Source organism: Myripristis murdjan, chromosome 22 (assembly GCF_902150065.1).
Source record: "Myripristis murdjan chromosome 22, fMyrMur1.1, whole genome shotgun sequence".
Lineage (NCBI taxonomy): Eukaryota > Metazoa > Chordata > Actinopteri > Holocentriformes > Holocentridae > Myripristis > Myripristis murdjan.
Genome location: NC_044001.1, coordinates 2010585 through 2027606, shown reverse-complemented (window position 1 = coordinate 2027606; position 17022 = coordinate 2010585). Strand labels below are relative to the sequence as shown.

General features: G+C 41.2%; 1 protein-coding gene across 3 annotated transcripts in view; it reads left to right on the top strand.

Moving 5' to 3' along the window:
- Positions 1 to 1684: 1684 nt before the first annotated feature.
- Positions 1685 to 17022, top strand: part of sptbn5 (spectrin, beta, non-erythrocytic 5) — an 89805-nt gene continuing 74467 nt past the window's right edge. For all 3 annotated transcript variants that reach the window (XM_030044087.1, XM_030044086.1, XM_030044088.1), the window contains exons 1-14: positions 1685 to 1955; positions 2888 to 2974; positions 3767 to 3874; positions 4033 to 4117; positions 4256 to 4389; positions 7065 to 7291; positions 7817 to 7955; positions 10046 to 10180; positions 10720 to 10808; positions 11631 to 11784; positions 12023 to 12226; positions 12805 to 13011; positions 13471 to 13624; positions 14773 to 14909. In XM_030044087.1, coding sequence (XP_029899947.1) covers positions 1878 to 1955; positions 2888 to 2974; positions 3767 to 3874; positions 4033 to 4117; positions 4256 to 4389; positions 7065 to 7291; positions 7817 to 7955; positions 10046 to 10180; positions 10720 to 10808; positions 11631 to 11784; positions 12023 to 12226; positions 12805 to 13011; positions 13471 to 13624; positions 14773 to 14909 — 1938 coding nt within the window. In that variant the 5' untranslated portion in view covers positions 1685 to 1877. The remainder of the gene's footprint in view (positions 1956 to 2887; positions 2975 to 3766; positions 3875 to 4032; positions 4118 to 4255; positions 4390 to 7064; positions 7292 to 7816; positions 7956 to 10045; positions 10181 to 10719; positions 10809 to 11630; positions 11785 to 12022; positions 12227 to 12804; positions 13012 to 13470; positions 13625 to 14772; positions 14910 to 17022) is intronic.

Here is a 17022-nt window from a genome sequence, read left to right as displayed (position 1 = left end):
AAGAAGACACACACACACACACACACACACACACACACACACAAACACACTCCCACATGTACATGTTTCAGTGTTGTTATATTCAAAAGTGGTAGTGCTGCTCCCTCTGCAGGCGACTCTGAGAACTGCAACATAACATTTTTACATGTTAGGGTGGCATGTTTTGTGGCAATGCAGAAGAAGAAGAAGAAGAAGAAGAAGAAGGAGAAGTAGAAGGAGAAGTAGAAGAAGATGATGATGATAATGATGGTGGTGGTGCAGGCACATGGCGGCCCGCTGGCCACGGTGGGTTCACATGACAGAGCCCCGGTCAGTGAGAGTGGATTAGTGCTGGATTAGACAGGAGGCTGATGGGAAGTTCACTGCTGACAGAACTAGAGCAGATAGATCAGACGTTGTCACTCCAGGCAGCGCTCTGAACTGCAGCTGGAAAAGAGGAGAAAGCATGGAGGAGAAGCAGCAAACACACTCCAGAAAACTCGACTAAGTAGACCAGGGGTCACCAATCATGTGCCATGGAGGGCCGAGAGGCTGCAGGTTTTCATTCCAACCAAGACCTCCACCAGGTGATTTCACTGATCACCTGGAGCTAATCGGTGAAATCACCTGGTGGATGTCTTGGTTGGAATGAAAACCTGCAGCCTCTCGGCCCTCCATGGCACATGATTGGTGACCCCTGAAGTAGACCTTTAAATGACAGATTCTTAAAAAAAATTGTAAAGAAATCAATTATTAAACCTCCGTAAAAATGAATTGCTGTAAAAAATTCTGAGGTGTTGATCACTGAAGAATTTTCTATCATAATGCAGTTTTTTTGTTTTGTTTTTGTTCAGTGATGTTGCTGAAGTATGTAACGTTCAAAGATTGTCAGTATATAGACCTAAACTGAATTTGGATTAACCCTTTGAAACGTGAACACATTCATTTGATTTCTATCTTTCACAAACATATATTTAAAATTAAATGACAAAAAATGCACCTTAAAGTTGCCACAAAATTACACAAAACTTTGATTTGAAGAAAATTGCCAGAAAATTACCACAAAAAAAAAAAAAAAAAAATTGGAAAAATAGTACGTACACACAGACACACACAACAGAAAATGACCAGAAAAAATAGAAAAAAAAGAAACAAGCAAAAAATACAAAAATGTGACCACAAAATTACTGCAAAATCAGAGAGAAAAAGAGTAACAGTACATAAAATTACCAAAAAAAAAAAAACGTAAGCAATATTTATAATTATTATTGTATATAATTATCTCTAATTATTAATTCTTATTAAATTAATGATAAGAAAACTACAAAGACAAACATAAAGTTACCATACAAGTAAAAGTTTAGTTTATTTTGTTATAAGAATAAATAAATTAATTAAAAATAGTAATTAACATAATAATAACAAGTAGCAGTATGAACAAAGCAGTATGAAGTGTCTACTTAGTGCTTTAAATGCAGAGAGACACTAAAAAGGCGCTGGCTCAGCATCCTGTGGTAAATAGCGTCAAAAGCTCCCAGTTTTCTGACTCTTGCACATTTGCATATTCTCCAAGCATGAAATGAGGCTCAGAGTCCCACAGCCCCTCAGCTGGCCTCTCTATCCTGTGTGGATCTGTGTGTGCGGCTCGACACAAACTAAGCTAATCTAATCAGATCAGCCTCCTGCAGAGACGCTGAGATGTTGCCGGAAGCAGCAGCAGCGGAGTGTGTGTGTGTGTGTGTGTGTGCAGTCATTGAGGAGGCTGGCAGGATAGCTTCCATTCAGTCAGTGTGAGACCTGCCCAGTGAGCCGGGACATGCGGCGGTGTGGACGGTCCGGTCCCGTGTCTTTAGACGCACAGAGTTGAGTGTGCTGGAGCTCAGGTGAGGCCAGGTGAGATGTCAGGGCAGAGAGTGAGGGAGCTGCAGGCTGCAGCCGACGCACCCAGAGCAGCAGGCAGCCCGGCAGACGCAGCTGTAAGTTACATTTAAAACATGCACACTTTCATTTTTCTGTCGTTCAGTGGCACAGCGTGGAGCAGACAGCCCTCAGAGCCTCTGTCCTCCTGCAGCATTTCAGCAGCTCCTCCTAACTTTGGCTGCCAAAACTATTTTAACTCTTTAAACCCGTGGATCCAGTGGGCAAGCTTTTGTTAGTGTATGTTGAGATTTGAGGTGCAGGATTTTCATCAGGCTTAAGTATGTTTTTTGTTGTTGCTTCTTATATTTTATTCAGTATTTTATTTTATTTTATTTTTATTTATTTATTTATTTATTTATTTATTTATTTATTCATTTATTTAAAATTAACCATATTTTATGAGCGTGCATCGGTCTCCTTGTCCTTTCACTTCTTTATGCTTATTTGTCAATCAAGATGTAAAGCACCTTGAATATCATGCATTTGTTTGAAAGGTGCTATATAAATAAAATTTGATTGATTGATTGATAAGTATTGGACGTAACAAGTGGACCAGGTGTGTTTCAGGTGCGGTCTAACCATCTAGAGGCATTCTAGTGGTTACCTGGGTTATGTACCGTAGTAACAGGTGAGGTCATCAGCTGCAGGCTTGATATGCCACAAGCGCCCGCAAAGTCAGCACATGTGGCTCCTTGGCCAAAAAGTAAAAGAAAAAGTTTTTTTTCTTGTACTTTTGTGACTTTTTAATCTCTGAATTTCCCGTTGTACTCCTCGTAAATGTATGACTTTGATCGTGGAAATTCTGAGATTTTCTCTTAAAATGTTACCCCCCTCCATATTTTTTTCCTATAATGGCACTAAAATGCCGTCTTAGATTCTTACCTTCCTTTCAGTGTGGAGAGTCTTTTTTTTTGTTTGTTTTTTGCAAATTGAATGCAGGAAATATAATGCAGTAATTTCCCGTGTGTGCTTGTGTCTCTTCCCTCAGATCGTGGGGATGCTGAAGGATCTGGACGATATGAAAGTCCGGTATGAGAAAATGGTGTCGGAGCTGCTTCACTGGATCAGAACCAAGGTAAAGGAAAGAACCAGACAGAGTCAAACTGGGAATCCGACACCGACGCCGGGTGTCGGGCTGCTCCTCACACTCCCTCCTGTGAAGAGTCTTGTGTTACTGCGTCTGTATGACATTTAATTAAATCAATTTATTCGTCCAACACTTGTACATGTGAGGAAAAAAAAACGGTTTAACATTTTTACGCAAACACTGTGCAGCCCTGTTGCCTCAGGTTAACATTTTAAGGTTGTGTGTGTGTGTGTGTGTGTTTGAGATGCTTCATTAGATTGGAAGTGTTGTCAAACTTGCCAATATTTTCACATCAAATATTGATTGTTGATGCTGTTGACTTCGGACCGTCTCTGCCAGAGATGATCTTAGATTAACTATTAAAGCACCGGCTGGTTTATTTTTGTTTACACTCAAATCAGTTCAAATCAAAAGTACGACTGACACGGCTGCTCTTCGCTTAATGAATATATTTTTTTTAGTTTGTAGCGCCAACTATGTGTACAGCAGTGATAATTATGTTAAATACCCGTCCTTACAGATTCTTTTTTATTTTTCTGAATTTATGTTTTGCTGTGGATTATGAATAATTAATATTTACCAGCTGATAAATTAGCTGTTCATATTTATTTGTGTCTTGTTGTGGAATGAATAAATCTTGATAAAAAAAAAAAGCACTTAAACATCGAAACGTTTGAACATATTTTGGTAATTAGAAGCGGCAATGTGTTTCAGTCTGTCGACACCAAGCCTTGTATTGATATGTATTGATCGATTAACTGACCGACTGATTGATTGAAGGTGGTGCAGCTGAACGACAGGAGCTTCCCCAACTCTCTGAGGGAGATGCAGACGCTGATGTCGGCCTTTAAGATGTATCGCACCGTGGAGAAACCTCCGAAATACCAGGTGAGGAGGCAGCACACACACACACACACACACACACACACACACACACACGCCCAGCTGAATATGAGTGAGTGATGATAAAATAAAAAGAAAAATGTCCTTAAAAAAACTTTAATTTTATCTACGCCGTGACGAAATGCAGTTCTCTCTCTCCTCAGGAACGCGGGGCGATCGAGGCTCATCTGTTCAGTCTGAAGACTCAGCTGGCAGCCAACAACCAATGGGCTTACGTTCCTCCAGAGGGTACACACACTCACACACACACACACACACACACACACACATACTCACAAGCATAAAAACACATTTGTAGATGCAAACACAAACACACTTTCTCATAGTTTTCTGTGTGTGTGTGTGTGTGTGTGTGTGTGTGTGCAGGTAAAACCGTGGGTGACATAGAGAAGAGCTGGGTTTTGTTGGAGAGAGCTGAGCATGAGAGAGAGCGAGCCCTGCAGGGGGCGCTGCTGCGGCTGCAGAACCTGGAGCAGCTGGCCCAGAAGTTCGCCAGGAAGGTAACAGGAAATACAAAAAAAACAAACAAACAAACAAAAAGAAGGTAACAGGAAATACAAAAAAAAAAAAGAAGAAGGTAACAGGAAATACAAAAAAACAAAACAAAACAAAACAAAAGAAGGTAACAGGAAATACCAAAAAAAAAAAAAAAAAAAAGAAGGTAACAGGAAATACAAAAAAAAAAAAAAGAAGGTAACAGGAAATACAAAAAAAAATAACAAAAAAAGAGAAGGTAACAGGAAATACAAAAAAACAAAAAACAAAAAAGAGAAGGTAACAGGAAATACAACAAAAAAACAAAAGAGAAGGTAACAGGAAATACAAAAAAAAAAAAGAAGGTAACAGGAAATATATATATAAAAAGAAGGTAACAGGGAATACAAAAAAAAAAAAAAAAAGAAGGTAACAGGAAAAACAAAAAAAAAAAGAGAAGGTAACAGGAAATACAAAAAAACAAAAAACAAAAAAGAGAAGGTAACAGGAAATACAACAAAAAACACAAAAGAGAAGGTAACAGGAAATACAAAAAAAAAAAAGAAGGTAACAGGAAATACCAAAAAAAACCCAAAAAGAAGGTAACAGGAAATACAAAAAAAAAACAAAAAGAAGGTAACAGGAAATACAAAAAAAAAAAAAAAAGAGAAGGTAACAGGAAATACAAAAAAACAAAAAACAAAAAAGAGAAGGTAACAGGAAATACAACAAAAAAAAAACAAAAGAGAAGGTAACAGGAAATACAAAAAAAAAAAAAAGAAGGTAACAGGAAATATATATATAAAAAGAAGGTAACAGGGAATACAAAAAAAAAAAACAAAAAGAAGGTAACAGGAAATACAAAAAAAAAAAAAAAAAAGAGAAGGTAACAGGAAATACAAAAAAACAAAAAACAAAAAAGAGAAGGTAACAGGAAATACAACAAAAAACACAAAAGAGAAGGTAACAGGAAATACAAAAAAAAAAAAAGAAGGTAACAGGAAATACAAAAAACCCCCAAAAAGAAGGTAACAGGAAATACAAAAAAAAACCCAAAAAGAAGGTAACAGGAAATACAAAAAAACCCCAAAAAGAAGGTAACAGGAAATCCAAAAAAAAGCACAAAGTGGCGGCGCTCCGGACACGCTGGGGGAGTTTAGATGGCGTCTTTGGCATCTCAGTTTTGTGGCAGCATATTTGGGCCGTTGTAGGGAAAAATATTCAGAGAAAAAAAAATATAGAAGATTGAATTTGTAGATTTATGAGAAAAACACTTGGATATTGACCGATTTTTAAAGTGGTCAACTGATGAGAGAAAACTCACAAATTTATGAGAAAAAAACTGTTAAAACTAGTTTGTGACTTTATAATCTCAGAATTTGTTCTTTTTTCTCTTGTTTTCTCCCCTAATATACTGGTGTATCTTTGAGTGTTGCTCATTTAGGTCAGATGTGTGTGTGAGTGTGTGTTGGTGCTGCTGGTTATTGAGACTGGGACGTGGACATGACTGGGAGTCTCTGCCTTCACAAAGAAAAGAGCTAATCTGACAAACAGCGGCCAGATTAGAATAAAACAACTGACTCCCACTGACACTGACAGCAAGAACAGCTCAACTTGACAACACAAGACCATGGCTTGGCTTTAAATGATTTTATCAAATGGTGCGATGACAACTTCTTGGATCTTAATGTAGCAAAAACAAAGGAGCTGATCATTGATTTTAGGAATAATAGCGCAGAGCCAAAAAACAGCCAGATACATGGGGAACCGGTCCAAATCGTGGATACCTATAAATATTTAGGAACCACATTTGACTCCCATCTAAAGTTTGACAAAAATACAGAGTCACTTGTCAAACGGGGACAACAAAGAATCCACTTGATGCGGAAGCTCAATTCTTTTAATGTTTCTAAAACCATTTTATGTTCCTTTTACCGTTCTTTTGTAGAGAGTCTTTTAACTTTCTCTTTTATTTGTCGGTTTAACGGTCTGTCTGTGAAGGACAAGAACAGTCTTAATCAGATAGTCAGAGTCGGCTCCAGGATTATAGGAGTCCAGCTAACAGACCTGAGTGTGCTATGGAAAAAACGTGTGGTCCAGAAAGCAAAATGTATTGTGAAGCAGGGAGATCATGTCATGTCCAGTGGATTTACTCTAATGCCCTCAGGGCGGCGCTATTATGCACCCCCGAGGAAGACAAATCGCTACTCCAACTCCTTTATCCCTTCAGTCATCAGGCTGATGAATGCTAATTTTAAGGAGTAGGTTGTGCTTGCTGTCTTTTTACTTATTATTTATTATTATTATTATTTTTTTTTTTTTTCTCTCTATTTATTCATTTCCTGGATTGAATACTTAATTTTGCATACGAGCCATGTACAAGAAGTTGCTGCTGGGAAACCATTAGCTCACCTGACTTACTGACAGTTGAGCATTAGAGTTGTATGGCCAGTGAATAATTGTTGTATTGTTGTGCTGTGCGTGAACTGGGAGCTGTAAACTGAATTGCCCGTTTGGGATAAATAAAGTTTTCTGAATCTGAATCTGAATCTGAACTCCAACTCAACATTTTCACACAACAACAACTCAACTGGGACCAGTAAACCCAGTCTGGAGACTGAGCTGAAAATAAACTGGACTGACAGCAGAAATTAAAAAATGCAATAAAAATAAAGGCTGATGGTGATGCCTGTGGTCCCAGGCGGCGCTGAGGGAGAACTACGTGGAGGACACGCTGCGGCTGATCCGCCGGCAGGACGTCCGGGCGCTGTCTCTGTCCGGCCTGGAGGAGGCGCTGGCGGCCCGCCGCAGTCTGGAGGCGCTGAACGCCGACGTCCAGGCCAGAGAGCCCCGGTTCAGTGCCCTGAGAGAGATGGCAGAGAGCATCGAGAGAGGAAACTACCACAGCAAGGAGCAGGTGATGAGCAGGTGAGATTTTAATCCACTTCTTCATTTTCATTATTAATGTTTTTTTATTATCACCGATTACCACCACAGCTTTAGCAAAACATACTGAATTGTCCATAAATTCAGAAACTCTGCCTCCAGAGTTTTAACTAGAAATAGACACAGAGGGCAAAGGAGATCCTGCTGATCTGACCCAGAATCAGCAGATTGTTTTCTTCTAAATCGGCCCAAGTCACAGCAATGTCTCTTCAGAGTCCAGATGCTGAGGAGGAGATTGGGGTTCTGGACTCAGGATTTCCTTCAGACTGGATCCCACAGATTATAAATTTGTGAATTTATAATCTCAGAATTTTCATTTTTTAGTCTGATATTCAGAATTTTATTTTCTGAATATTAGCTCCGTCCCTGGATTCATGATTTTTTTCTCCTTACAGTGGCCCTGAACCACTGTCGTACATCCCTGCATCAATCAGGCTGGGGGTGTTGCAGCTGGTGTTCCACTAACTGATCTGTGTGTGTGTGTGTGTGTGTGTGTGTGTGTGGCAGGGAGCAGAGTATCAGCCGGCGTTGGAAGAACCTGTTGCAGCAGCTGGAGGAGCAGAGAGGGCTGCTGGGAAATGTAGTCCAAAGTCTGAGTGTCCTCCGAGACATCGAGCTGGTCTCCCAGGAGCTCCAAGAGCTGCAGGTGTGTGTGTGTGTGTGTTTGTGTGTGTGTTTGTGTGTGTCTGTGTAATCTTCACAATTCCCCTTTTCCAGCTTTAGAGACATGAGAGCATCTGTCTGTTTTTGTGGTGTAAAATTTCAACTGTTGAAAATCAAAAAGGATGCACAGATGAAGGACTGTATGAGATCAGTGCTGTTTTAATTTTTTTTTTTAAATAAATTGAAATAATAAGATAAATGATCAGATCAAAATTATAGGAATAATAAAGATAAATAAAGATAAAATAATAGGATAAAATAAAATAATAACTGGGGAAACAGGATACCTTTAGGAATAGAGCAAACAGTGTTTTCAAAGTAAAGCGCAGCTGATATTTCCAATATTTTCAGAAATGTTAAGCTGAAATATGTGAATTAAAAAAAAAAACAACAGTGTGAATTATGGTTGTGTGGGACCAAACTGAAGCAAAGAGAACAAGAATGTAAACGAGAAGGCTGCATCATGGAACTATTCCTCCAAGTACACTTGTATAAAACTATGAAAAAATCTGTTTTAATTTTAGTCTTATCGCCCTTCCTGCTTCCATTCTGCTGAGTCATGATTTGCATCTGTAGTTCACTCCTATGTAGCCACTCATAATAACCTGATAATCCTTAGAGCACATTAAACAGTGGATAACAGAGTGACTAATAAACTGGAAATTATTCTGGGCAAACAACAGAATAATTAAAACAAGAATAAAAAACAGAATACAGACAACACAGTGAAACCAAGCCAAATAGCATAAAATAATAAATGAAAAATAATAAATCAAATGTGTTTTTTAAGAAAGTTGGCGGTGCTGTTGAGTTATTTCTGAACATCAGAGGAGGACTGGAGGAGGTGAAATACTGGAAGGTAAAGTGTGAAGATGCAAGTTGGAGTTTCCTTAATAATAGTAACAATATGACCTTTCATTTTGTTTTATTTAAGGCGTAAATGAAGACAGTGCAGCTGCAGCAAAACTTACTGAGACCGAAAATAAAAGTCTGGAGTGCGACCCTCGGCCTCTTTAACCGGCTCCTTTAGTTTCATCTCTCTTATTATGTGATTGTTGCTTTCAGATCTTTTCTATTTGCTCAGTGGGTGTGGGTTAGCTCCTCCCTTTATACTTAAGCCACGCCCCCTTCCATAACCTGCTCTTGGATAATAGAGCACATTCAAAATGTTCTAGTTTTTATTTCCTGTTCTCTGGCAAAGTGAAGTCAAATCCTGCAGAGATTTAAATCTGAGCCTCGTCCTGTGCAGTTTGGTGTTGTGTCCAGTGGGGGCAGCACTGAGCTAAACAGAGCAGAATATGTGGCGGTCAGTGGGGCTAAATGCTCTAAACTGATCAGTCCATTTGATTCCAGATATTGATTGTGCAATAATCCATATTGTGCAATAATCCATATTCAATACCATACTTATGTGCAATAACCTGTAGTACAATAACTCCTGTCCATGTTTGCACTTGTACATATTTTTTTATTCTATATATATTTATATTTATATTTATATTTATATTTATACATATATTTATATTCGTTTCTTTATTTTTCTTGACTATTTGCTCTTTTTACTTACTTTTTACTTACTTACTTGGAGTGGGAGTTGTTGTTATTCTGATTCTGATTCTGATTCTGATCAGTAACTGGACTGTTCCTGTCAATATTTCTAATGCTGACAGGATTATAAGCTGAGGTGAAATCCATGCAAAGTAAAAAAAAAAAATTAAGATTTACGGAGCTGATTTTCTGGAAAAGTCCAACCGACCACCGTTCATTTGACTCTGTTTAGCTCTCTGTTGTGTTCACTGTAATTTGATGAATGAGTGCATGTTGTGTTAATAAACTGTGCTGTGCTGTGTGTGTGTGTGTGTAGATAGATAGATAGATAGATACTTTATTCATCCCGAAGGAAATTCACAGTTTTCAACAGTATCCACAGATTACAAGATTAAATAAATAAAAAATAAAGAATAAAAGATGACACTAGAGATCTAAGTACCCAATGTGCAAAAAAACATGTGCATAGATGTATACGTGTGTGTGTGTGTGTGTGTGTGTGTGTGTGTGTGTGTGTGTGTGCAGGCCCAGGCCGGCTCCACAGAGCTGGGGAAGCAGCTGGCCGAGGTGGAGTCTCTGCTGCAGAAACAGGACCTGCTGGAGGCTCAGATCTCCGCTCACGGAGAAACCATCAGCTCCATCAGCAGCTCGGCGCTCAAGGTCCTCACTGCACAGACAGAACAAAACAAAAACAAAAAACTCTGACTTTTTTTTTTATTTACTATTTTTCTATTAATTTTGTTGGAATCATTTTTTTTTTTTTTTTTAAGCAGTCTAGTGAATTTTCTCAGGTTTCATCCACAAATTAAACCAGAAAGAAGAAAAATAAGCACAACAAGTAACAGTGTACTTGTAATAGCTTTTTGATTATTAAATTATGTTTCTGACACACTGAAGTACGCTGCTTTTTGACCTGGGATGTAACTGCAGCCGTCAGATAAACACTGTGCAGGAACATTTCCTTAGTTCTCCTCTCCTCTATGGAATAATTTGGTTTGCCGTGCAGAAAACCAGAAGAAGGAATGGAGAAAGACGGAGGAGAAGAAGTGCCAGAGGAATACAAAAAGCACTGCACAAGTTCAACGCCTCAGAGATTTCTGTTTATTGATTTGATTGCATTATTTAATCAGATCTGTCTCTCTCTCTCTGTCTCTGTCTGTCTCTCTGTCTGTCTCTCTGTCTGTCTGTCTCTCTCCCAGGTGAAGGTGACAGAAGGTCAGCAGGTTCACATCAGGGTCAAAGCTCTGGATGCTCAGTACAAATCTCTGGTGTCTCTCAGCAGCAGCAGGTTTCACCTCCACCGTCATTTATCCTCTTTCTCCCCTCCTCCTCCTCCTGCTCCTCCTCCTGTTTTTCCTCCTCCATCTCCTCCTCTCCTCTCCATCTTTGTTCCCTCCTTCTACTCGTCTTCATCTCTCTCTCTCTGCAACTCCTTCTCTCCTCCATCATCTCCTCCTCCCTCGTCCCCCTCCAGTCATTCATTAACTCCCTTAAAAAGAACCTCTGTTCATCAGTGTTGGATAGTTTGAAGATTTTTTTTCCCATGAAAATAAATTCCTGAGTGCCTTAAATGCAATTCTAAATCTTGCCAATTAAAAATGCGCAGATCTATGAAAATGCAAATTGTCCCCTCCTGCCACCGTCATTAACATTATGCCAGATTTGAAAATCTAACCATGAAAAACAATATTTTCTTCAGTCAGTCTCTTAGTTCCACTAACACTGTTGATGTGAAGCAGCCGTTTCCAGTTTGGTCTGGTTGTGTTTTATTCAAAATGAAACACTTTTGCCACTCCGATATCTCACATGCCTTTCCTGTCACGGTCAAGTAAAGCAGAAATGCCAAAAAATAATCTTAAAAAAAACAAACAAACAAACAAATAATTGAAAAATAAAACACTCGAGATGGAGAGCTCTGTGTTCAAAGAACGTGGAAATCCTGTCCTGTGCCACTAAAGAAAATTGCAGAGCCCAGCTCACACACTTTAGGAGGCAGAAACAGAAAAAAACTCATTTCTGAGTGGAGAGGGACTTTAAATGTTACATAAAAGTAAAAGTATAAATCAATGAAACACAAGGATCAGTGAAGATGACACAGATCCCCCCGCAGGAGGAGGCAGTTGGAGGCTCAGCTGCGGCTCTTTGAGTTTTTCCGGGACTGTGAGGAGTTGGAGGCGTGGCTGTACGAGCGCTGGCTGCCGCTGCAGACCGCCGGCCTGGGACGCGACCTCAGCCACATCCAGCTGGCTGCACACAAACACAAGGTCACAGACGCACACACACACACACACACACACACACACACACACACACACACTTTTGTATCGTACTTTGTCACTTTCAAAAAGTCGGAAAGCTGGCAGTTCCATATTTGGTGATTTTCAAATCAGCAAAAGTGTGACTTTGATATATGTTCATGGGTTAGATTTCTGTACAGGATTTGGCGTTTGCTTGTTTGTAAAGGAGTTAAAGATCTTTTCTGAGCGCTCCGTCTGGTTCCAGGTGCTGGAGGCGGAGCTGCAGGCCCAGCAGGCTCTGTTCCAGGGAGTTGTGGGCCGGGGCCAGGACCTGCTGGCGAGGCCGAGCCCGGAGAGCCAGCGGGCCGTGCAGAAGTGGATCCGAGCCCTGAAGAAGCAGTGGAGCCGGCTGAGCGACGAGGTGGCGGCCCGACGCAGCCGCCTGCAGGCCGCCGCCACCATCAAGCAGGTCCGTGTGCAACTGTGAGCCGGAGGGACGGCAGATGTTAGGAAACATAAAATAATTTACCCATAACCCTTTGAAAAATGAGCAAATTCACTTGATTCTTTTTATTACAATCATAAAAATTTACCATGAAATTACTACAAAATTAGCTAAAGCATTGTCAAAAAAATAAAAAATGGAGTAAAATTATCATGAAATTACCACAAAATTACAGAAGAATATTTTTGGAAAATTACTAAAAGAAAGAGCAGAAAATCAGCGACCAATAAATAAATAAATAAATAAATAAATAAATGAATAAAATGTACAAGAAAATTACCTGAAAATGACCAGAAAATTTGGACAAATGTAGAAATTTTAATTATTATTATTAGAGATACATATTAAAAATAAATTGAAAGAAAATTAACCAAAATTAGCTAAATAAATAAATAAATAAATAAATAAATAAGTATCCTGCTCATTTTTTATTCTAACATATTTTGAAATTATTGTTTCCATTTGCCGTAAAATTTGGTGAACACATTCATACCTGACCTGAGCTGGTGCTCGCTGACAGCAGCCTCCTCTCCTCTGCTCAGTACTTTGCAGACGTGGCGGAGGCCAACTCCTGGCTGGGCGACAGGAAACCGCTGCTGACCAGCGAGGATCATGGGAAAGACGAGTTGAGCACGGCGGCACTGCTGCAGCGCCACCTGCGGCTGGACAAGGAGATGGCGGCTTACGGCTCAGAGATGAAGAGGCTGACGGAGCAGGCGAAGAACGCTGCACAGCTGACTGCTCTCACTGTGAGGACACACACACACACACACACACACACACTCACACACACACACACTCACACACACACACTCACACACTCACACACACTCACACACACACGCACACACACACACGCACACTCACACACACTCACACACACACTTACACACACACAGTAGGACAGACAGTTGGATAGACAGGCAGATCTTTCTAGAGTGGAGCAGAGTGGAAGGCGTTGCCAGCAGGAGGCGCTGTGGCGTCTGTGACACGCTGTCGGTTTTTGTTTGAAGTGATTCTGTGTGTCAGGCTCTCCCCGTGTGCTGCCTTCAGGTTCAGCTTCATTTTAAAACAGGTTTCACTGTTTCCAGTCCAAGTGGGTGGAAGTGCCGTCAGACTGTTGACCAGTTGGAGCAAAACGTGAAACTTTTGTTTCGTAAATTTGAACGATTTAAAGACGGCGGAAACATTTCCACTTCCTGTCGTAGGCGGAGCCTCAGCAGAGCAAGAAGACCCAGTACAGCGACTCATCTGATGAGGAGGAGGGGCCTGGCTCTGTGACATCATCACCCAGCGCCAGAGGTGGGACGGGTGCTGGGAGGCAGGAGAGCAAAGCCAAGGTCCGCTTCAGATACAGCAGAGGTAAGCAGAGAGAGTGAGTCTGTTACCTGCACAGGTGTGTCACCAGCTACTTTATGCTGCACTTTGTGCTGAAAATGAATCCTGTGCAAATAATGACAATGATACTACTTCAGTAGTAATAATCTCTATGTTATAGGAGTTCTCATCATTACATCATAAAGAGATAAAACACTAAGAAAACTTTAATAGTTTAATTGAAATGTTTAATTAATTCAAATCAAACTTTAATAAAATAGATGTGATAGTGATAATAATGAAGGGATTATTATCTGTCTCTGTATGGTTTGCTTGATCTATTATGTTTACGACATACGTGTTGATCTTCTGACATTTTGGCCAAGACTCGCTGGCAAAACAGATTTTTAATCTCAGTGGGATTTTTTTCCCTGGTAAAATAAAGGTAAAAAATGCATTAACCGTCCTGCTGCCTTCAAATTTACTAACATTCTTTATCAGTTGGACTCATTTTGACCCCACTAATTTAAATCTCCAGAGACTGACGATAATAAAAATTGTTACCCAAGTTCATGAGCCATTATGTTACCACAGGTGTGGTTCTGTTGCTCCAGGTGTGTTATGCTTCAGGTGTGTTATGTTCCAGGTGTGTTATGTTCCAGGTGTGTTATGTCAGGTGAGGCTCTAAAGCAGAGGGCAGTTCTCTGCAGATTATAAAGGTCATGTTCTCGCTCCTCAGTGTCCAAAACAACAGGAACAAATGTGGGTAAAATGTTGATGAATGATGTTTCTTGTGTTTTGTGCAGCTGAAAGAGGCTGCAGGTCAAACTGAGGCCAGAGAAACACTGACGCTACAAAACGTGTCCAGGAACCTGAAGACACATCATCATGTTCATGTTGACCCGCTTATCCCTGTTAATTTAGGAAAAGCCATGAAATATGAAGCAAAAAAACAACGTTAATTATGAATTTAGAGACGTTAAACATTGAAGTGGGTCAGATTAACCCCAGAGATGACAGGAGGGTTAACAACAGAAAAAACAGACTCATATAAATACAGTTACACATGGAGGATTGGTTTAATCTGCTGTGACGGGAGCTGGTTGAACGTAACGGCAGCCGGCAGACGAGCGTCCTGCTGTGTGTTGGGACGTGTTGATGTGAAGGCGCTGCCGTGTCCCGTGTCCCCGCAGGCTCGGTGCCCTGGGACAGGAACGAGGTCGTGAGCGTCATCAGCTCAGAGCCGGACGGAGACAAAGTCCTGGCCCGAGACAGCAGAGGAAACCAGCAGCTCATCCCCAAAACCTACCTGAACCTGCTGCCGGCCGCCGTACGGACCACACACACACACACACACACACACACACACACACACACACACACACACACACACACACGCACACACACACACCATCAGCATCAACACACACCATCAGCATCAACACACACCATCAGCATCAACACACACCATCAGTATCAACACACACCATCACCATCAACACACACCATCAACACACACCATCAGCATCAACACACACCGTCAGCATCAACACACACCATCAGCATCAACACACACCATCAACACACACCATCAGCATCAACACACACCATCAGCATCAACACACACCATCAGCATCAACACACACCATCAACACACACCATCAGTATCAACACACACCATCAGCATCAACACACACCATCAACACACACCATCAGCATCAACACACACCATCAACATCAACACACACCATCAGCATCAACACACACTATCAACACACACCGTCAGCATCAACACACACCATCAACACACACCATCAGCATCAACACACACCGTCAGCATCAACACACACCATCAACACACACCATCAGCATCAACACACACCATCAGTATCAACACACACCATCAGCATCAACACACACCATCAGTATCAACACACACCGTCAGCATCAACACACACCATCAACACACACCATCAGCATCAACACACACCATCAACACACTCCATCAGCATCAACACACACCATCAACACACACCATCAGCATCAACACACACCATCAACACACTCCATCAGCATCAACACACACCATCAACACACACCGTCAGCATCAACACACACCATCAACACACACCATCAGCATCAACACACACCATCAACACACACCATCAGCATCAACACACACCGTCAGCATCAACACACACCATCAACACACACCATCTACACACACCATCAGCATCAACACACACCGTCAGCATCAACACACACCATCAGCACACACCATCAACATCAACACACACCATCAACACACACCATCAGTATTAACACACACCATCAGCATCAACACACACCATCAGTATCAACACACACCATCAACACACACCATCAGCATCAACACACACTATCAACACACACCGTCAGCATCAACACACACCATCAACACACACCATCAGCATCAACACACACCGTCAGCATCAACACACACCATCAACACACACCATCAGCATCAACACACACCATCAGCATCAACACACACCATCAGTATCAACACACACCATCAGCATCAACACACACCATCAACACACACCATCAGCATCAACACACACTATCAACACACACCGTCAGCATCAACACACACCATCAACACACACCATCAGCATCAACACACACCATCACCATCAACACACACCATCAGTATCAACACACACCATCAACACACACCATCAGCATCAACACACACCATCAACACACACCATCAATACACACCATCAGTATCAACACACACCATCAACACACACACACCATCAACACACACCATCAGCATCAACACACACCATCAGCATCAACACACACCATCAACATCAACACACACCATCAACACACACCATCAGTATCAACACACACCATCAACATCAACACACACCATCAGCATCAACACACACCATCAGCACACACCATCAACATCAACACACACCATCAACACACACCATCAGTATTAACACACACCATCAGCATCAACACACACCATCAGTATCAACACACACCATCAACACACACCATCAGCATCAACACACACTATCAACACACACCGTCAGCATCAACACACACCATCAACACACACCATCAGCATCAACACACACCATCACCATCAACACACACCATCAGCACACACCATCAACATCAACACACACCATCAACACACACCATCAGTATTAACACACACCATCAGCATCAACACACACCATCAGTATCAACACACACCATCAACACACACCATCAGCATCAACACACACTATCAACACACACCGTCAGCATCAACACACACCATCAACACACACCATCAGCATCAACACACACCGTCAGCATCAACACACACCATCAACACACACCATCAGCATCAACACACACCATCAGCATCAACACACACCATCAGCATCAACACACAC